The sequence below is a fragment of the Heptranchias perlo genome, chromosome 5 (genome assembly GCF_035084215.1).
Source record: "Heptranchias perlo isolate sHepPer1 chromosome 5, sHepPer1.hap1, whole genome shotgun sequence".
NCBI lineage: Eukaryota > Metazoa > Chordata > Chondrichthyes > Hexanchiformes > Hexanchidae > Heptranchias > Heptranchias perlo.
The window spans coordinates 23,630,379-23,652,450 of record NC_090329.1 but is presented as its reverse complement, the minus strand read 5'-3'; the positions used below and the strand labels follow the sequence as shown (position 1 = coordinate 23,652,450).

The window sequence follows — 22,072 nt, the reverse complement described above, 5'->3', positions numbered from 1 at the left end:
AGTATTTTATAGGAATTAAATCTTCAAACTGGCTGCCTCTGTGATTTAATGTACTGTCCTTTACCTCTGAGACCTGGAAGTTCAGTGGTTCCAAGTGAACTGGGAGAACTGAACTAAAGAACTAGCAAAAGCTTGTCATATTTATTCCCAAGTTCATGTAGTTTCTGTCTACAGAATTGTCTAACAAAATCAGAACATAGTACCACATTGGTCCAGAATTTACTGTGAAAATAACGGTGAGGCTATCAGCGCTCACCGTTACTTATACACAAATCGGACAGTAATTTCCGGCAAGCAATTAAACGCGGAAATCTGGAAGTTGCTGTCCGAGAAGCAATGCCCCTCCATCAGCTTCACGAAAATGGCATCTCGCCGTCTGATTCACCATTGGAATACACTAAATAGCATGAAATTTCTGTACTTACGTGGTAGAAACAGACTACACTCACCACAAAGAGTTGGTGCTTGTCCATTCCAGTCTTAAGTACTCTTTTTAGGATGTGATAAGTCTTAATTACTGCCAAACAACCTCTCTGGCACTGAAAATTAACTTTTACAAGTGTGGAGTCTCATTCAATCAGCTTTTAATTGTTATTGGAGATTTTTTTTAAATTTAAATAATTTCGCCGTTCACGGTAAATTCTGGCCCATTATCCCAGTGCCTGAGATACCCAGAAAATGCAAATGATGAACCTGCCCTGCCATGCAAACATGCTGTCTCCTTATCTGATCAAACAATCTGGCATGCTTTCTTATAGCTAGCTTGACCCTGTTCTCAGCTGGTAGTCTCAAGACAGCTTTCATTTTAAAACTAGTCAGTACATATTCCCTCTGTATGGAAATGAAGAATAACAGAAGAAATGTACAATACCACAAATTTGTCTATTGAAACAAGATCGTCCAAGCTCTGACACATCGATTTTACAACACACAGTGGTGCTGCTGCTGCATTTTCAGAAGTATAATATCTTGGTGAAACGAGTAACACAGTGACACCATCCACAGAAATATTAAAAAGCTCAGTGGCATACAAGAGCACTGTATAATATCTCAGTTGAATTTTGTAGAATTTTTTTGTCACTATTCACATTAGGTGCAAGAAAGATTTTGTTTCACATAAATATAGCTTTTCATTGGACTAAACAAAAGGTAATATTGCTTCATAATGTTATAATAACTTACCTACATTCTTCCTCTCTTTCCCCACTCTGGGTTCTCAGGAGCACCGAGATGAACACCTGAAATCTATCCCTCGGGAGGTCTGTAGATCATTTGTGAAGATCATTGAGGAAGTACTTGGGTCGCCACCAGATCTGGAATTGCTGAAGCTGGTTTACAATTTTCTGTTGGCAGTACATCCTCCCACTAACACCTATGTTTGCCACACCCCACCGGGCTTTTATTTTTCCCTCCATATAGGTGAATGGAATGCATACTGCTTTTAATCTGTTTAACGTACACTTCTAATCATAAAGGACACTGACATGGAGAATAACTAATTCTTTGGTTTGTGATTTCACATGTCACATTCACACAGAATTTACCTTCATAACTCACTTCACTTACAAAATAATTAATAGCGTGAAGCATTTTGCGACCTTTCACTATGAAAAAGTGCTATATAAATGAAAATATTAGTGATTCCTTTTATGCAGCATGTACTATAAAATCAGTCAGAACTTGTTATAACCAATTTATGTACTGAAACTTGTTTTAAGATATCCAATCTGCCATTAATCTGACTGTTTGAAGCCAGGGACACTACATTACACTGAGTTACTAGTATACAAAAACTTAACAAATTTGTCTGAAACTCCTCTTTCTGTTATTTTTAATGGAGGTGTTGGTTAACCAGTTGAAAACAAGTGGATTAGCTCCTCTGCTTAAAAAAAGAATGCAGGGAGGAATTTTAGATGAAAGAATTAAACATTTATAGTCGAGTATCCTACTGCATAATTTCAAGTGATGAAGTAAGTTTGAGTAACTTTGACCTACTTGCCATCCTGAGATCTGCATTAGGACTTACGGTCTTGTAAAATGGCAGCTCAATACAAAGCCATTTTATTCTTGGGCTATTTCTGTAAACTGATTTTGAAAGAAGGGAAGTGTAAGCACTTTGGAACTTTTTCCTACGTTAAAGGCGCTATATAAATGCAAGTTGTTATTGGAAGAATCAATTTCATTGTAAAGTGCTTTACCCCCTTCAGTGTCCCATAGCATTAGTGTGAATAAAAATATGACAAGCTTCCAGATGGCAAGATAAACGCCCTTCAAAACAGTTCTTTTCCTAATATTGAATTAAAGCCGATATGCTTTGCTGATGTCCAGTAGAGGCATTCTTGTACACATACTAATCAAAAACAGTATTTTTGCTTCTAAACCAGTCACAGGAAAACTCCGATGTTATTTCTCTGATAACATCGTCCATGGGATATGTTGACACTTTTTCCAGTTGCCTTCTCCTTTAACTATTCAGTTTACTGTCATTTTCTTTTTGCATCTAGTGCACACCATTTTACATCTCAAAGCCCAGGTGCATGTTGCAATGTAATGAAAGAAAGACTTGCATTTGTATTCTGGCTTTCATGACCTTAAGATGTCCCAAAGCGCTTTACAGCCAATGAAGTACTTTTGAAATGTGGTCACTGTTATGCTGTAGGGAAATGTTGTAATGCGCTGATAGTGAACTGATCCTGAAGTTTGTTGTAACCCAACTCTTCCTTGACTCCATATTCTCTACCTAGTTTCTCTGGATTCAGTGCTTTCTCTCTGCAGTTTCCTGACTCAGTGCTGTCTACCTGGTAGTTCCTAACTTAAGGCTTTTCACCAGAATAACTGGTACAGTAGGAAATGCTAACATTGCTGGGTTAGAGGTCACACAGCACACTAAAGCACATCCAGGCAAACCAACAAACATACATCTGTTAGTGTTTATTTTGGAGATGCAGTTTCTTTGGTTTACTCCATTGTTAGAATCTGCTGTAAGTGGAGTGGACTCTTTATACTAAAATGCTAATGAAAGTCACTTTCACATTTAACACATGCTATTTCACATTGAAAATAGGTCTAAACCTTGAATGAATTTGAATTTTGGATGTGAATGTGGATTATATGTGAAAATGCTTACATAGACATTGTGTATGGAAAATTGCTACCACTGGAGATAATGTGCTTTTTAAATTTTGATATGAAATAGAATGTAACAATTACTATAAAAATACATTGAATTTATTTTGGCTTTCAGACGGCAAGATCTTTCAAGAAAAGGTCAAATCGATCATGTGTATGCGGCATTCTAACAGCGGTGGAAAACCCAGTGAAAGTCCTGGCTTTCTATCTCCATCTGCCTTCACCGCTGTCTCAATAGAAGGTAGGCAGTTCCTCGAAATAGTTCACCATGACACAGTTTATGTTACTTAGTTAACTGCTACTGAATTAAGTTACTGTACGTAATTTCTCTTCTTCACTGCTCCACTGACTTCTCAATCACAGTTGTGTTGCTTTGGCACCTCTTCACAGGAATTGAATTGAGAGTTGGTACCATTCCACTGTCACTTACATTCTAGCAGGACATGCATGGCATTTTGAGTACGTTATTGAGGGTAGAAAGTGGGAAACCCGAGACATTATTGCCTCATCCTATTTGCATTCTGCTACTTTTTGTTTTTTTGTTTCCTGCCATTTCCCTCCTCCCCCATGGCACCGACTCTTGTTTGGGATCTGGTTCCACGGCCATCACGTGCCCTCCAGTACCTCATTCAAGTGGCCATTCTTCATGTGTGAGGCTAGATGGTGAGTATCAGCTGGCTATCCTACCACACGGCATAAAAGCTGTCTTCAACCCTGTCCTCGTTCAGCTATTTTCCAGGTGTTGAAACGTGAGGATTTTGATCCCACATTAGCCCAGGGAGACTGAGGCCAATTGTAGCACTCCTACTGCTCCGATCCTGGCTGAGCTCATCAAACCTAACACAAATCAGGAATCAAATTTGTGACCCTACGGTCTGTTTAGTTTAGTGCTACATTAGGTGGTGCTTTTACTCACAAGGCCATCAAAGAAACTCAAAAATGACCTTTTAAGAGCGTCATGCCTTGTTGGGTCAGGTGAGCTCTCTCCTTCACTGTATATAAGATGTTGTTCTGTAGTTGGCAGAGTTTTCTTCAGTTATTTAAAATGGAAAAAAGTTCACACATTTCCCAGGACCATCACAATAATAATGTGCCACCCAAAATGTGTTCTCATTTGGTTAGTAAAGCCAGGCAGGATCTTCCAGGGACCTACATAATTTCCTTCAGCATCATTTGGTGGTCTGCCGAACCTCTGGGTTTCACTCCTGGTCTGTTAATGCCTGATACCAGTTCCATTTGGATGACAGAGCATCTAAGTTTACAATCAGCACTTACCAGATTCGGCCACACCCTGCACTGTACTTTTTGGTATCCTCAAACAGTTGTGCCATGTTTGGCTGTAGAGCCAGTCCAATTTGTCCATGACATCAGAACTCGACAAAAGGCAGCTTTGGCCAATGAGTCTGCTCACTGATACGAGCATGTTGCAAAAGAAAAAGAAAGGTGTCAAAGAGTCTCCCTTTAAGGACGTGCTTTAAAGGAATCCTTTAGAATGCTCCCTTGGGTCTTCTGTCCTTTCATGGTATGCTTCTGACGTTAAAAATCCCTCATTGTGATGACTGAAGTTTGGGATACCCACTGTTGCCATAGTGGTTTATCACTTGAGAATGTAATTGGAATTGTTTTAATGTAAAAGAAAGAGATATATGGATGGAAGTAGACTAATTCCGATTCTCTTGGAATAAAAGGTGTAAAGAAAACATGGAAAAAATAAATCTAATTTAATAAAGGAAGGAATGAAGTTCAGTAGAATAAAGTGGGAACACATTGAGAATTGATGGTGATATCTCTTGGTGAATTTCAATCTTGTTTTATTCGATGATAACATATATACAAGTTCATGTTCAGTAATATAGCAACATCTTGATTTCTTTTTTTCCCACTTTCTAGGAGATAAAGGACAAAGCAGCACATTTAACTATCCAAAGCAGGAGAACCCTTTATTTCCATTGTATGAGCAGCAGTCCCAAAGTCCGTCAGTGACCCCTTCTACCTCACCGCAAGTACGAATCAGAAGACTAATGACAAGAGTGGAACGGAGCTTCGATGGTGTACGAGAGGTTTCTGAGTGCGAGTCTGACTCTGTTAGCATTTTGCAAGAGAATTCCCCCAAAATGGGCGCTGCAGAAACAATGAAAAGAGCACAGGACGAGCTGTACCTCAGCAGCTGTGAGTCAGCAAAAACCCTGTGCGAGTCTGAAAAGGGAGCTTCTGCCCGAGGTAATATAGGTGGCCACGTACAAGAATCCTTGGAATCTGTGGTGGAGCCTGATAGCCCAGCATATGTGATCTCCAGGCTTGAAGGTGAACATGTTCCAGATGAGAGCAATAGCATTTCATCAGCTTTGGAACAAGATCTGAAACAGGAAGGGGCAGGCGATGAAGCAATAAATCGACCCGACAGTCTCCGAGGACTTCAGACATTCCAAAGAAGTCAGAGTGATTTTACTAGCCTGGGATTGGCATTTCCTTCACAAAATGGATCTTTAGTTATGGCACGTTGGCCAAGTATGGCTGACAAGAATTTGATTCCTGAAGAATGGGAGAGTTTTGGTTTTTCACCACTCTATGAGCGACCCTATAATCAAACTGACAGTGCTACAGAAAGGTAACAATTGAATTATTCATTGTACCATCAGATTATTTGAAAAAAATCCAGTATTTTATCTTTTAGTCACTAACAGAGATTGCTACAACAATACCAGCTATTCATAACCAGAATATTTTTGTGAGGGGACAAAATCCCCTTTTTCTCTCTGTACCTCCTCCCTGAATCTCTCTGCATCTCTACCTCTCCTCCTTCAAAGTGCTTCTTAAAACCTACCTCTTTGACCAAGCTTTTGATCACCTGCCCTAATACCTCCTTATGTGGCTCGGTTCCAATTTTGACTGATAATGCTCCTGTGAAGCGTCTTGGGACATTTTACTACATTAAAGGCGCGATATAAATGCAAGATGTTGTTGTTTGAACTGGTCTCACTGGGCCATACAACTCCTGTGGATGAGAGAGTGGCTGTGAGACCTCCTGGGCCTATTCTAAAGCTGCTGCTGAGTTGACTTAGGAAACACAGAGTCAGAGCCAGCATTGCCATTTCCGCCATTCGCATGCCCTCTTTTGGAAAGGCATCTGACCTTACTTCCAGCACTTAACTTTAATAGTGTGGTTGAGAGTAGGAGAGTCAAACCTGCGTCCCTTCTCTCTCATGTTCAATGACAAATATAATTTACAGGGTCAAACAAGGCGATGCAATTATCTTAACAAATTTGTGTGCTATCATCCTGTGCCGTGTAGTGGTAGGACTCAAGTTGGCCCCTTCAGCTTCCCACTTGCTGTGTTTTTAGTCTCCATGAAACTCTAGATGAGCCACTGTCAATCATCCAACTCTGGGTGCTATATTGCCATTACGAATATTACACATAAAGGATAGATTTTCCCATTATGCTCTGCAGCATTAAATCCAAATAAAAGCAAGCTGTTTCGCTTTAAAAGAAAAAATAAGGTGACCGTGGGCACTTCTGTCCTGTAATTACCCCATTGACAGTGGAATGTAGTGAATAAAAAAGCCTCCTGATGTGCACGTTGTCTTCCTACAAGGTGTGGAATAATCTGCTGTGCTATATCTTTAATTATATTCCCTTATTTAAAAAAACAGACCCTTAGTCCATGCTTGGCTTCTATTCAGTGCACTTGCTTATTGTATCTGTGATAGCAACTGTTACAACTGCTTTCTGACTGTGTTGATGGCAGGTACAGTCTGCAAGTGCTCTTGAGTGGGAAACAAACACAAAACAAACCCCTCCAGAATGCAGAGAAAATCACTCTGGGATAGAATCATAGAAGTTACAACATGGAAACAGGCCCTTCGGCCCAACATGTCCATGTCACCCAGTTTATACCACTAAGCTAGTCCCAATTGCCTGCACTTGGCCCATATCCCTCTATACCCATCTTACCCATGTAACTGTCCAAATGCTTTTTAAAAGACAAAATTGTACCCGCCTCTACTACTGCCTCTGGCAGCTCGTTCCAGACACTCACCACCCTTTGAGTGAAAAAATTGCCCCTCTGGACCCTTTTGTATCTCTCCCCTCTCACCTTAAATCTATGCCCCCTCGTTATAGACTCCCCTACCTTTGGGAAAAGATTTTGACTATCTACCTTATCTATGCCCCTCATTATTTTATAGACTTCTATAAGATCACCCCTTAACCTCCTACTCTCCAAGGAAAAAAGTCCCAGTCTGTCTAACCTCTCCCTATAAGTCAAACCATCAAGTCCCGGTAGCATCCTAGTAAATCTTTTCTGCACTCTTTCTAGTTTAATAATATCCTTTCTATAATAGGGTGACCAGAACTGTACACAGTACTCCAAGTGTGGCCTCACCAATGCCCTGTACAACTTCAACAAGACATCCCAACTCCTGCATTCAATGTTCTGACCAATGAAACCAAGCATGCCGAATGCCTTCTTCACCACCCTATCCACCTGTGACTCCACTTTCAAGGAGCTATGAATCTGTACTCCCAGATCTCTTTGTTCTATAACTCTCCCCAACGCCCTACCATTAACGGAGTAGGTCCTGGCCCGATTCGATCTACCAAAATGCATCACCTCACATTTATCTAAATTAAACTCCATCTGCCATTCATTGGCCCACTGGCCCAATTGATCAAGATCCCGTTGCAATCCTAGATAACCTTCTTCACTGTCCACAATGCCACCAATCTTGGTGTCATCTGCAAACTTACTAACCATGCCTCCTAAATTCTCATCCAAATCATTAATATAAATAACAAATAACAGCGGACCCAGCACCGATCCCTGAGGCACACCGCTGGACACAGGCATCCAGTTTGAAAAACAACCCTCTACAACCACCCTCTGTCTTCTGTCGTCAAGCCAATTTTGTATCCAATTGGCTACCTCACCTTGGATCCCATGAGATTTAACCTTATGTAACAACCTACCATGCGGTACCTTGTCAAATGCTTTGCTGAAGTCCATGTAGACCACGTCTACTGCACAGCCCTCATCTATCTTCTTGGTTACCCCTTCAAAAAACTCAATCAAATTCGTGAGACATGATTTTCCTCTCACAAAACCATGCTGACTGTTCCTAATTAGTCCCTGCCTCTCCAAATGCCTGTAGATCCTGTCCCTCAGAATACCCTCCAACAACTTACCCACGACAGATGTCAGGCTCACCGGTCTGTAGTTCCCAGGCTTTTCCCTGCCTCCCTTCTTAAACAAAGGCACAACATTTGCTACCCTCATTTACAACATTTACAACATTTGATACATTCTGACAGGAGAGTAATTCCGTGGTTTCTGCAGTCATTGAATCACAGAACTCTAGGGCCCTGACTATGCACTCAACACTCTTTAATTATGCAGATACTTCAGGCTTCAAACACATTTAATGTAAAGAATGCTTCAGTGTCTAGTTCCTGCCATGAATGAACCTTAGGTCACCATCTGACTGCATTATCTGGTGGCAAAGGGCTGCAAACAATCTCTGCAGAACAGTGAATGGCATCAAGCAGGTAAGTTTAAAATAGGCTCTTAATGTTTAGATAAAAGGCTGACATGTTAGTTCTGTGTATTAATTGGAAGCAGTTGTGTCTGGACTCTTCCTTTAGGTTATTTCTCACGTTATTGACATCAGTATTTTATGTACCTAGATCTGCGACAGAAGACTGTCTTATTCTAATCTGCTGTGGACTGTATAATCTTTTGCGAGGAATCCTGCTCATCTTGCCAGATCTAATGCTAGCTGATGTGATGGACAAGTTGATCCAGCCGGAAGCATTGATAGTCCTTGTCAATCATCCAACTCCAGTAATACAGCAAGGAGTTATTAAAGTAAGAGAAATAAGTGGCTGATGCATTCAGAAGCTTGTTCATGACATCCTGATATTTTACACAATAGTACAAGACAAATGGATAAACCAGTATGTCAAACACCAGCTGTCATGTTCCATATTATCAATGCTGCAGTGAACACACTCTGATCTAAATCAAATCTAAGTTGGCGTCAGCTCTATACACTTCATTCCATTGTTTTAGATTTATAAAATGAGTCTGAATTCAAATTGTCAATGATAGTACAGTGCTATGTCTGTCAGAGAAGGCAACAGCTCATAAAGAATGTGGTTTATAGATTATTGTGTAATTAACTTGCTAAATGCCAGCATAAATTCTGACATGAAAAAAGACTGGGCTTTCATCCCTGTTACATAAACTCCCCTTTACATGAGGAATAGTAGTTCTCAATTCTAGATAAAGTTGTAGACTTCTGGGAAAAGTTGCCAATTACATGTGTTTATGGACAGATTGAAGGATTTGGTAAGGAAATGAGTAGGTGAGGTGATCAATTTAAGTGTCAGGCTTGTTGGGCCTAATGGCCTTCTCTTGTTTCAGTGTTCTTATGTGAGAGGTTTCACTTCGTAACACCAGTGTTTGGGGTTTGCTTACAAATTAAGAGCTCAGTTTTATTTTAAATCCATTTATCTAATGTTAACTGGCATTCAAAGATTAATCTTATTGATGATTGACACCCTGTGAATTGATTCTAGGTTCTCAGGCAAGGAAACTATACATTAAACACAAATTTACAGAGCCCTATAAAAATATAAACACAATTATGTTGCATTTTAAATAAGCATGCTGCAGTTCTGAAATATATAGAATTAAATTTATGGTCATGTTTGATTGGGGAGCTAAGGAAACGGTATCAGCATTGATTTTGGATGAAGTCAGCAGATGAGGTTGGTCAAAGGGAACCCGAGCAAGTGATGCAAAGTGACAAGCTGTAAAAACTTCAAATGTAATGTGTGGTGCAGAAACAATATTTCAGAAACCTGTACAGGATGTGTACTGTCAAGAACTAGACACTCAGTCCCATGTATTGCACTGAAAACTAGGATTTGAATCATAGAATCATAGAAGTTACAACATGGAAACAGGCCCTTCGGCCCAACATGTCCATGTCGCCCAGTTTATACCACTAAGCTAGTCCCAATTGCCTGCACTTGGCCCATATCCCTCTATACCCATCTTACCCATGTAACTGTCCAAATGCTTTTTAAAAGACAAAATTGTACCCGCCTCTACTACTGCCTCTGGCAGCTCGTTCCAGACACTCACCACCCTTTGAGTGAAAAAATTGCCCCTCTGGACCCTTTTGTATCTCTCCCCTCTCACCTTAAATCTGTGCCCCCTCGTTATAGACTCCCCTACCTTTGGGAAAAGATTTTGACTATCGACCTTATCTATGCCCCTCATTATTTTATAGACTTCTATAAGATCACCCCTTAACCTCCTACTCTCCAGGGAAAAAAGTCCCAGTCTGTCTAACCTCTCCCTGTAAGTCAAACCATCAAGTCCCGGTAGCATCCTAGTAAATCTTTTCTGCACTCTTTCTAGTTTAATAATATCCTTTCTATAATAGGGTGACCAGAACTGTACACAGTACTCCAAGTGTGGCCTCACCAATGCCCTGTACAACTTCAACAAGACATCCCAACTCCTGCATTCAATGTTCTGACCAATGAAACCAAGCATGCTGAATGCCTTCTTCACCACCCTATCCACCTGTGACTCCACTTTCAAGGAGCTATGAATCTGTACTCCCAGATCTCTTTGTTCTATAACTCTCCCCAACGCCCTACCATTAACGGAGTAGGTCCTGGCCCGATTCGATCTACCAAAATGCATCACCTCACATTTATCTAAATTAAACTCCATCTGCCATTCATCGGCCCACTGGCCCAATTTATCAAGGTCCCGTTGCAATCCTAGATAACCTTCTTCACTGTCCACAATGCCACCAATCTTGGTGTCATCTGCAAACTTACTAACCATGCCTCCTAAATTCTCATCCAAATCATTAATATAAATAACAAATAACAGCGGACCCAGCACCGATCCCTGAGGCACACCGCTGGACACAGGCATCCAGTTTGAAAAACAACCCTCTACAACCACCCTCTGTCTTCTGTCGTCAAGCCAATTTTGTATCCAATTGGCTACCTCACCTTGGATCCCATGAGATTTAACCTTATGTAACAACCTACCATGCGGTACCTTGTCAAATGCTTTGCTGAAGTCCATGTAGACCACGTCTACTGCACAGCCCTCATCTATCTTCTTGGTTACCCCTTCAAAAAACTCAATCAAATTCGTGAGACATGATTTTCCTCTCACAAAACCATGCTGACTGTTCCTAATTAGTCCCTGCCTCTCCAAATGCCTGTAGATCCTGTCCCTCAGAATACCCTCTAACAACTTACCCACTACAGATGTCAGGCTCACTGGTCTGTAGTTCCCAGGCTTTTCCCTGCCGCCCTTCTTAAACAAAGGCACAACATTTGCTACCCTCCAATCTTCAGGCACCTCACCTGTAGCGGTGGATGATTCAAATATCTCTGCTAGGGGACCCGCAATTTCCTCCCTAACCTCCCATAACGTCCTGGGATACATTTCATCAGGTCCCGGAGATTTATCTACCTTGATGCGCGTTAAGACTTCCAGCACCTCCCTCTCTGTAATATGTACACTCCTCAAGACATCACTATTTATTTCCCCAAGTTCCCTAACATCCATGCCTTTCTCAACCGTAAATACCGATGTGAAATATTCATTCAGGATCTCACCCGTCTCTTGTGGTTCCGCACATAGATGACCTTGTTGATCCTTAAGAGGCCCTACTCTCTCCCTAGTTACCCTTTTGCCCTTTATGTATTGGGTAGGTGTCAGGAGCCTGAGCATCGCAGAGCCCTTTTAACGTATTTATATTGGTTATAGCCATACAGAACTCCATTTATCTAAAAGATTCTAAAAGAACATTGATATGCTACTAAACTAAATTTTTATTACTGCGCCACTGCATAAAGAATTGTTTTGCACCGTTTTAATTATTTTTTGTTCCTAATGGAGCAAAGTGCTCTTGGAAGAGCTCCAAAGAGAAGGAATGCAGTGACAGCTTGAGGGGGTGAAGTCAGGTCTGTTTGAGGGTTACCAGCGTGGTTGAGCCTGTGCACTGTAGTCTTTGATTTGCAGATGCAAGTCCACAGAGGTGGCTGGTGTATTGGGAACAATGGTGGCGGTGGGACATAGTTCCCTGTGGGAACCAGGGTATTGAAGGTGGAGGCAAGACAGCTGTGAAGCAGGTCAACACTTGATGTCTATGCAGTTAGTGGGCCTGAAGAGAGGTCGTCAGAAGCTAGAAAGGGCACTAATGAGGGAGTTGCATTTTTCCCTGCAGGAGGTGGGTAAGGGCTTTATTCTTGGTATGTGGGCAACTCGTGCCAGGCTGCATTTATTGCCCATTCCTTGTTGCCCTGAGAAGGTGGTGATGGGCCTTCTTGAACTGCTGCAGTCCTTGTGCTGATGGTGCTTCCACAGTGGTGTTAGGTAGGGCATTCCTGGACTATGACTCAACAACGATGAAGCGACCAGGATGATGTGTGACTTAGAGGGGAATTTGGAGGTGTTCCCACAACATTGCTGCGCTTGTTCTTCTTGGCGGTGCAGGGGAGGGAGGTGCTGTTGAAGTAACCTCGCAATGCATTCTGTCGATCGTAGAAGATCGGCATCCTCCCCAGATAATCCTTCAGAGGTATGACATTGACAGTGTTTGAAGTGGAATCATATGCCGGAGTTTTCTCTGGCATTGCCCGCTCCGCTGCAATAAGTCCAGTGGGAACCCCGTTTATGCATATAAGTGGGCCTCCCAACAAAGTTAGGCAGGAGCCCCAAGCAAATTCACCCCATAGAATTTTACTGCACAGAAAGAAGCCATTCGGCCCATTGCACCTGTGCTGGCTCTGTGAAAGTTATCTGCTTGGTCCAATTACCCTGTCCTTTCCCTATACCCTATTTAATTTTATTTTTCAAATATTTATCCACTTTGCTTTTAAAAACCATTATGAATTCTGCTTCTACCACTGTTTCTGCTAGGGCTTTTCCATCTCAACGTGAACTTATTTCTCCTAACCTCTTTCGGTGATGATCTTAAATTTATGCCCTCCCGTTACCAATTTATTGACTGATGGAAATAATTTTTCCTGATTTGCCTTATCAAAATCTTTCATCATTTAACACCTCTCCCAGATCTCCACTTAACCTTCACTGTTGCAGTGAAAAGAGCCCCAGTTTCTCTGGACTATCTTCATAACTAAACCTCTGATTTGCATGAGGGTTGGGGAAGAATAGAATGCCGACATCCTCCACTCCATGGCCCAACATGTTGATTGAAGCGACATTCTATGCCACAGTTCCCAAACATTATTTCATTTTTATTTAGTTTCTTTTTCATTGTAGATTTTCAATCTGTGAGGCTTGTGGTGTTTCAATGATTTTTGTTACCAGCTCAGTGAGAGCATCTAGCAACATAGGAACAGGAGTAGACCATTCATCCCCTGGAACATGTTCTGCTATTCAATTAGATCATGGATGATCTGTATCTTAACACCATCTACCCGCCTTGGTTCCTTAATACCCTTGCCTATCAAAAATCTATTGATCTCAGTTTTGAAATTTTGAATTGACCCCAGCCTCAACAGCTTTTTGGGGGAGAGAGTTCCAGATTTCCACTCCCCTTTGTGTGAAGAAGTGCTTCCTGACATCACCCCTGAATGGCCTACCTCTAATTTTAAGGTTATGCCCCCTTGTTCAGAACTCCCGCAGCAAAGAAAATAGTTTCTCTCTAGCTACCCTATCAACTCATTTAATCATCTTAAACACTTCAATGAGGTCACAATAATAGCAGGCTGCAGCATACATTTCCATTTGAACAAATAATAGCAGTGAAGCCAGCTCTTCAAGCTAGCATTTAAAAGTCTCATTTCAGTGATTGCCTTCTGAACTCCTCAAAGAGCACTTCATTGCTCAGGTTTTCTATTCTACATATATTAGTAGCAATCTACGAAACTAGAGGAGTGGATTATTTGTCTCGATTCCAGAGTAATAATGAATTGGGGCAACGTGATTATACTGGGCAGATGTGAGTGTACTGATCAAAGTGGGGGGTTGTTCATTATTTGAAGCACTGAAAGTCAGGTTATGGTATGATTCACACTTTAGAAAAGACGTCAAAGCCTTGGAGAGGATGCAGAAGAGATTTACCAGAATGCACCAGGGATGAAAGACTTCATTTCTGTGGGGAGAGCAGAGAAGGTTAAGGGGGGATTTAATAAAAATTATGAGGGATTTTGATAGAGTAGATAGGGACAAACTGTTAACACTGGCAGGAAGGTCGGTAACCAGAGGACACAGATTTAAAATAATTGGCAAAAAAGCCAGGGGGGAGATGAGAATTTTTTTTACTCAGCGAGTTGTTATGATCTGGAAAGCACTGCCTGAAAAGGTGGTGGAAGCAGATTCAATCGTAACTTTCAAAAGGGATTCGGATCTCTACTTAAAAATGAAAAAATTGCAGGGCTATGGGGAAAGAGCTGGGGAGTGAGACTTTTGAATGCTACCTTGAAGAGCTGGCTTCACGGCTATTATTAGTTCAAATGGAAATGCATGCTACAGGCATGATGGGCTGAATGGCCTCCTTCTGTGCTGTACGATTCTCTGTATTCAATTTAACTAATGACAGATTTTTACTTCAAGGCTCCACATGTCTCACTTTGCTAATTGAGTTTAACATGTTTTGTTGACAGCTGCTGGATGCATATTTCACACGAGCATCAAAGGAACAAAAGGAAAAATTCTTGAAAAACCATGGATTTTCCTTGTTGGCCAACCAGCTATATCTTCACCAAGGGACACAGGGGTTGTTGGAGTGCTTCCTCGAAATGCTGTTAGGACGGGCAGTCGGTTTGGATGAAGAGTACGTCCGTTTTGTTAATCTAATTCATTTTTATCTATTTCCATCAATCAGGGTAGCTTTCCTAAAATCAAAATCAATTTTGCCAGCCCCTGTTATGCAGTGCTTGGGAGGTGAGGACAGCAACTCTAATTTAACCTATATTCATCAATTTGTGATGTTTGTAAATCAAATGCAAAAATATATATAATAACTAAACAGACATTTAAAACCTGAGTGCATAGAAGATGGACGATTTTTTATTGTGTCAGAGGATGATATGTTTGTTCGATCAACTGAAGACTAAAGAGGTTTATGCCATCTGGACACCTTTTTAAAAATTGAGCTGCTATTATGAATTGCAATTAAATTGGTCACCTATTTGTTTCTTCTTCTGATTGTTGTTTACACATGAATCCTGATAACAGTGAGACCTGCACTAGGTTGAATGATTTACCAAGGGACAATGTGACAGATTTTTAACATCAGTTGATGTTAATTGTTAATCCAGGCTGCTCCAATCATGTATTTTCTCATTTAATTCATACTGCCAGACTGAATAAACCCAAATCATTATTCCATATCATGTCAAAAGTATCTTAAAAATCAGATAGTCTAATTTGATCCTAGTTCTTTATAACTGTTGTGACACTCCCACTTTAAATATAATCGTATTTGTAAGGATTAAACTACTGAAAATCAGTGAATGATAGCTAAACTGCTCCAAGAACTACTTCTGAATGTTAGCTCTCTTCGAATCCTTCAAGCATTCTGTTGGAGCAGTATTTGCTGTGCTGCATTTAAGTTCACTCCTCAGGATGCTGAGGACACTCGGGGAACTCATCTGACCCACCAAAAAAATTCATATACCTAATCTGGACCAGCAGTATTACTTGTAAAATGGAATTTCTCAGCTAATTGGTGGAAGAGGATAATTTGTCACAGAGCAGTTGGCCTAGTGGGAAGAGGTAATTACAGTGTGAGGAGGCTCATGTGGGGTATAAACACTGGCATAGACCAGTTGGGTCAAATGGCCTGTTTCTCTGCTGTAAATTCTATGTAGTCTGGTGATGCTTTTCCCATGACAGGCTCTGAAATCAGTTGAGTCAAGTGCTCACCATTGCACTATATTAGAGAGACAGCTGGCCAACCAGAAAAGATCTTTATGGAAATGCACCCCTCTCTCTAAACTGAGACGGTTGAGGTAATAGAGATGCTTCAGCAACCTTGTTGGTTTTTTCTGGAGGTCTGTGAAGTGTAGACCATATAGGGGTAAAGGGGCCCCAGTCTCAATTCCTGACCATGTGTTTTGTTGGGAGGGTACGATCCCATGATCTAGGACCACAAGTAATAGTGACTGATGTTTGGGAGGTGAAGTCCTTTTTTTTGGGAGATGATGATGCTTACGGTGTATATATAGCCTTTAGCCTGCCCAGAGGAATCTGGAGGTGTGATTTCCAAGATGTTGGAATTGTTGAGCTGGAACCATGACTGAGTTCACCTGGAGAAGGCAAGGAAGGATATTGATCTTAATGTTCACCCTATACAGAAGTAATATGGGCAGCTTATTTCACCTATTTAGATCGGCATATAGCGTGGTTAGAAGTGGGGAGGAAAGAGGCGATAGGTTCTTTTTATACAGGATGGCAAGCTTCATTATGCCTCGAATCCACAGGTATCTAAAGCTAGGCCCTTACCACCGTATGTGCTTAGGGACGTCCTGCACAAGGGACACGTGCTCTGTTTTAGAGTAGTTGACCGTACCCTGACAGGCACAAAATCTCTAATGTTTAGAAAGATTCTGGGGAATGAGATGTTTGGGATGGTTGGTTACTTATGTCATCAGTATATGATCGATATTTTGTGTTCAGCCCTGCCAGCCTGTACTTTGTGGATGTTTGAATTTTCTCTGATGCATGTCACCAACAATTCTATAACCAGGGGAGATATTGGAAATCCATGTTTGGTCCCTTGACTGAGGGGAGCTTGAGGCTATTGGTGTGCACTCTGGACCTAGGTTGTCCAGGTCCCCAAGTCCCCTTTCTTGTTTTGGGAGCTGAAGGTGCATTGACAGCCTCTTATGAGCACTGGACTTTTATCCATTTCCTGAATATGTCACCAAGAGGCATTATGCGAATGTCGCTAGAAGGAATTTCCACCCCAGCTGGTTGAGTACTTATTCTGTGTCCAGGTAGTGTAGTGGAGAAAAGTGTCGGTGCTGTGGTAGTGGTAAAGTACATCGTATCAAACCTGTTTGGTTTGCATGGGCCAGCCCAAGGGTAGCTGCATCTCTTTTGGAAGCTATGATCTTGGTCAATATTTTATGCTTAGAGAGATGTTGATCTGTATAAGTTGTACACTGGCTGGGGTCCTTCCTTTATCAGCTAGAGATTGTGGTTGTGTTGAAGGTGTCAAGGAGTGTGCTTGCCTCTAACATATGGTGGAGGAGTTTTAGCAGGGGGCAAATGAGCACATGGAGTAGGGTTGTTTAAAAAATAATTCAGCTAGTGAGCCAGCAGGATCTGGGCTTTCCCAGATATCAGGCTTTTGGCATTTTATTCTTTAACACATTTGAAATGCCCAATAATTTGAACTATTGCATGGTGACATCAGGCATATGTCATGCTGGGATAGATGAAGGGCACTGAGTGCAGAGGTGCAGTTGAAGCTATTCACACCGATCCATAGAAGTAGAGATGTTTCCACTTTTGGGGGAGACCAAAATTAGGGGCCATAAATATAAGATAGTCACTAATAAATCCATTAGGGAATTCAGGAGAAACTTCTTTACCCAGAGTGGTGAGAATGTGGAACTCACTACGATATAGAGTGAGGCAAATAGTATAGATGCATTTAAGGGGAAGCTGGATAAGTACATGAGGGAGAAAGGAATAGAAGGATATACTGATAGGGTTAGATGAAGTAAGGTGGGAGGAGGCTCGTATGAAGCATGAACACTGGCATAGATCAGTTGAGCCGAATGGCCTGTTTCTTTGCTGTAAATACGATGTAAATCTATCCTCAGAGTAGTAATATAGCTGCAAACAAATTAGATGCATCAGACAGGCTGGAGCCATAGACACTGAAGTCTAAAGACAGAACGGCAGAGGCCTGCACCAAGAATAGCCTGATTTGTTGTGTCACCCTGGTGCTGCTTCTGAGGAATTCATTTAGTTATTGGCAGATGGAAGAAGGTGGCTGAACCTGCCATCAGAATGTGGACCTACACCACTTATAAGAGCAATAATACTTCATCAGTAATTAGTTTTGTTTTGCACTTTCATTGCTCAATGTGCACCGCTGTTTTGTGGCAGATCTGTGGGTTATAAATGTGCAAATGTCAACATATAGGGCAAGTTTTACTTCAGTAACTCTTGTTCAACTCTTCAGTAATTTGCCTTTTGTTTCCCGATTATAACAGGTTGGATCCAGAGGCTATGACTCACATCGACCCATTCCGTAAAAGGTGCATTATTCCTGTACTGGGCCTCATTGAAAACTCTCTGTATGAAAATACCTTGGTGCACAATACATTGTGTGTCCTACTCCAGCTTCTAAATGCCTGCCCCAAGTTAGCTGATATACTGCTCGACAATGGCTTGCTGTACGTCTTGTTTAACACATTAGCAGCACTAAACGGACTAGAGAATGGGTAAGGAAGTTATTATGGTGGTCTTGATAGATTGTGAAGCCAAATAATTATCTTACAATCATAGCAAATATCATTTAAAACTGTTCCGTTTTCCTTTATTAGTTTTGAAACAGCTCGTTCTGCTTTAGGTCTACCTGGAGTAAGAATGAAACTGTTAGGTTCCCATCGTACTACAGCTACTGAACTCAAACCAATATCTGTAATGTGGAATGTAGAGCAGTCCCCGTTGTCCTGGCCAATATCTATCCCTCAATCAGCATCACCAAAACAGATTACATGGTCATTTATCGCATTGCTGTTTGTGGGATCTTGCTGTGTGCAAATTGGCTGCCGCGTTTCCTACATTATAACAGTGACTATACTTAATTGGCCGTAAAGTGCATTGGGATGTTCTGAGGTCGTGATAGGAATGATATAAATGCAATTCTTTTCTTTCTTCCTCAACACCTCCACCTCCCTCTCATCCTTTAAGGTCCTCTTTAAAAACTCACCTCTTAGACCAAGCTTTTGTTTCGCCCTCCGAATATCTCCTTTGTCTCGGCACCCATTTTGTCTCATTACACCTCCATGAAGCGCCTTGGGATGTTTTACTATGTTGCTATATAAATGCATATTGTTGTTTTTGTAGTTTGACCTCAATATCTCAGCTGAGTTACAGTTTTGTGGCTTCAACAATCCCGATTGTTACTGTATTATTTTTAAAAGGCTTTAAAACAACTTCTAGCTTTTATACATTGCAATTTTCACTGTCTCAAAGTTACCTTGTTTTTCTAAATTTATCCAATCACTTTCTTTCATTGTAGCATTCCAATGAGTGAATACAAATTACTGTTGTGTGATATTCAGCAGCTGCTGGTTGCAGTTACCATCCACTCCTGCAGCTCCTCTGGTTTACCATATTTTCGCATAATAGAGGATTTAATCTCGCTGCTGGGATACCTGCAGAACAGCAAAGATACAAAGACAAAAGGTAGCTGTCAAAGATTCAAACTGAATACAGAGTTTCATCGAATTAAAGTTTATCTTAAAAGCATAGACAGAATAATTCAGAAATTACGGACTCATTTTAATTCTTATTTAGTTTCAGTTTTTTTTCACAGCGTGTGAAATTGACACTGTTAGCCCCAGCTACGTGTTTTTACTAAAAAATGGACCTGGACCATTTTTTAAATGAGCTACTGAAGGGATATTACAACCAAGTAATTCAGAATTGGAAATTTTATGAATTGCTGCAAAAAAGAAATGGACTTAAATAGGAACTGAATTGAAGATTGCTGAAGTGTCCTTGTTGCTGGGAAGAAGGATGGTCATGCAGGAGTGGCAGCTGACAAGCTCCTCTCACCATGTAGCAGTGCATTAGTATATTTTTGAAAATAGTTAAGGTGCTTTTTAGCTACTTTTACGTTGGCATATATTTTCAGCAGATTCTGAGACACAATGTCTGTGAGGCGGCTCCCAGCATTTAGGAACGGGAGCAGGCCAATAGACTTAATCTATCAATGTCCCTTTGCAACTTTCTGCTCCCATCTACACTATTTACCTAACTTAATGCTGTCAGCAAACTTGGATGTCTGGCTCTCTATTTCTTCGTCTAAGTCATTAATAAATATACTGAAAAGCTGAGGCCCCAGTACAGATCCCTGGGGGACACCACGAGCCACATCCTGCCAATTTGAGTATATAGACATTATCCCTACTCTGTCTCCTACCTCCTAACCAATACCCTATCCATGTCAATAGGTTACCTTCAATTCCATGCACTCTCATTTTTGTTAATAATCTATTGTGTGGAACCTTATCGAATGCCTTCTGGAAGCCTATATTTTTAAAAATTATTCGTTCATGGGATGTGGGCGTCGCTGGCAAGGCCAGCATTTATTGCCCTTGAGAAGGTGGTGGTGAGCTGCTTTCTTGAACCACTGCAGTCCGTGTGGTGAAGGTTTGACCACATTGCTGTTGGGTAGGGAGTTCCAGGATTTTGACCTAGCAACGATGAAGGAACGGCGATATATTTCGAGGTCGGGATGGTGTGTGACGTGGAGGGGAACGTGCAGGTGGTGGTGTTCCCATGTGCCTGCTGCCCTTGTCCTTCTAGGTGGTAGAGGTCGCGGGTTTGGGAGGTGCTGTTGAAGAAGCCTTGGCAAGTTGCTGCAGTGCATCCTATGGATGGTACACACTGCAGCCACCATGCGTCGGTGGTGAAGGGAGTGAATGTTTAGGGTGGTGGTTGGGGTACCAATCAAGCGGGCTGCTTTGTCCTGGATGGTGTTGAGCTTCTTGAGTGTTGTTGGAGCTGCACTCATCCAGGCAAGTGGAGAGTGTTCCATCACACTCCTGATTTGTGCCTTGTAGATGGTGGAAAGGCTTTGGGGAGTTGGGAGGTGAGTCACTCGCTGCAGAATATCCAGCCTCTTACCTGCTCTTGTAGCCACAGTGTTTATGTGGCTGGTCCTGTTAAGTTTCTGGTCAATGGTGACCCCCAGGATGTTGATGGTGTGGGATTCGGCGATGGTAATGCCGTTGAATGTCGGGGGGAGATGGTTAGACTCTCTCTTGTTGGAGACGGTCATTGCCTGGCACTTGTTTGGAGCAAATGTTACTTGCCACTTATGAGCCCAAGCCTGGATGTTGTCCAGGTCTTGCTGCATGCGGGCATGGACTGCTTCATTATCTGAGGGGTTGCAAATGGAACTGAACACTGTGCAATCATCAGCGAACATCCCCATTTCTGACCTTATGATGGAGGGAAGGTCATTAATGAAACAGCTGAAGATGATTGGGCTTAGGACACTGCCCGAGGAACTCCTGCAGCAATGTCCTAGGGCTGAGATGATTGGCCTCCAACAACCACAACCATCTTCCTTTGTGCTAAGTATTACTCCAGTCACTGGAAAGTTTTCCCCCTGATTCCCATTGACTTTAATTTTACTAGGGCTCCTTGGTGCCACACTCGGTCAAATGCTGCCTTGATGTCAAGGGCAGTCACTCTCACCTCACCTGTGGAATTCAACTCTTTTGTCCATGTTTGGACCATGGCTGTAATGAGGTCTGGAGCTGAGTGGTCCTGGGGGAACCCAAACTGAGCATCGGTGAATAAGTGCTGCTTGATAGCACTGTCGACGAAACCTTCCATCACTTTGCTGATGATTGAGAGTAGACTGATGGGGCGGTAATTGGCTGGATTGGATTTGTCTTGCTTTTTGTGGACAGGACATACCTGGGCAATTTTCCACATTGTCGGGTAGATGCCAGTGTTGTAGCTGTACTGGAACAGTTTGGCTAGAGGCGCAGCTCGTTCTGGAGCACAAGTCTTCAGCACTACAGCCGGGATGTTGTTGGAGCCCTTAGCCTTTGTTGTATCCAGTGCACTCAGCCGTTTCTTGCTATCACATGGAGTGAATCGAATTGGCTGAAGACTGGCTCCTGTGATGGTGGGGATATCGGGAGGAGGCTGAGATGGATCATCCACTCGGCA

At 41.8% G+C, this 22,072-nt stretch overlaps 1 protein-coding gene across 2 annotated transcripts in view; it reads left to right on the top strand.

The window, feature by feature from the left end:
* lyst (lysosomal trafficking regulator) overlaps positions 1–22,072 on the top strand; it is a 258,955-nt gene that overhangs the window by 186,623 nt on the left and 50,260 nt on the right. For both annotated transcript variants that reach the window (XM_067984126.1, XM_067984127.1), the window contains exons 21-27: positions 1,221–1,419; positions 3,245–3,370; positions 5,020–5,737; positions 8,812–8,992; positions 14,800–14,969; positions 18,367–18,597; positions 19,401–19,567. In XM_067984126.1, the coding sequence (XP_067840227.1) occupies positions 1,221–1,419; positions 3,245–3,370; positions 5,020–5,737; positions 8,812–8,992; positions 14,800–14,969; positions 18,367–18,597; positions 19,401–19,567 (1,792 nt within the window). The remainder of the gene's footprint in view (positions 1–1,220; positions 1,420–3,244; positions 3,371–5,019; positions 5,738–8,811; positions 8,993–14,799; positions 14,970–18,366; positions 18,598–19,400; positions 19,568–22,072) is intronic.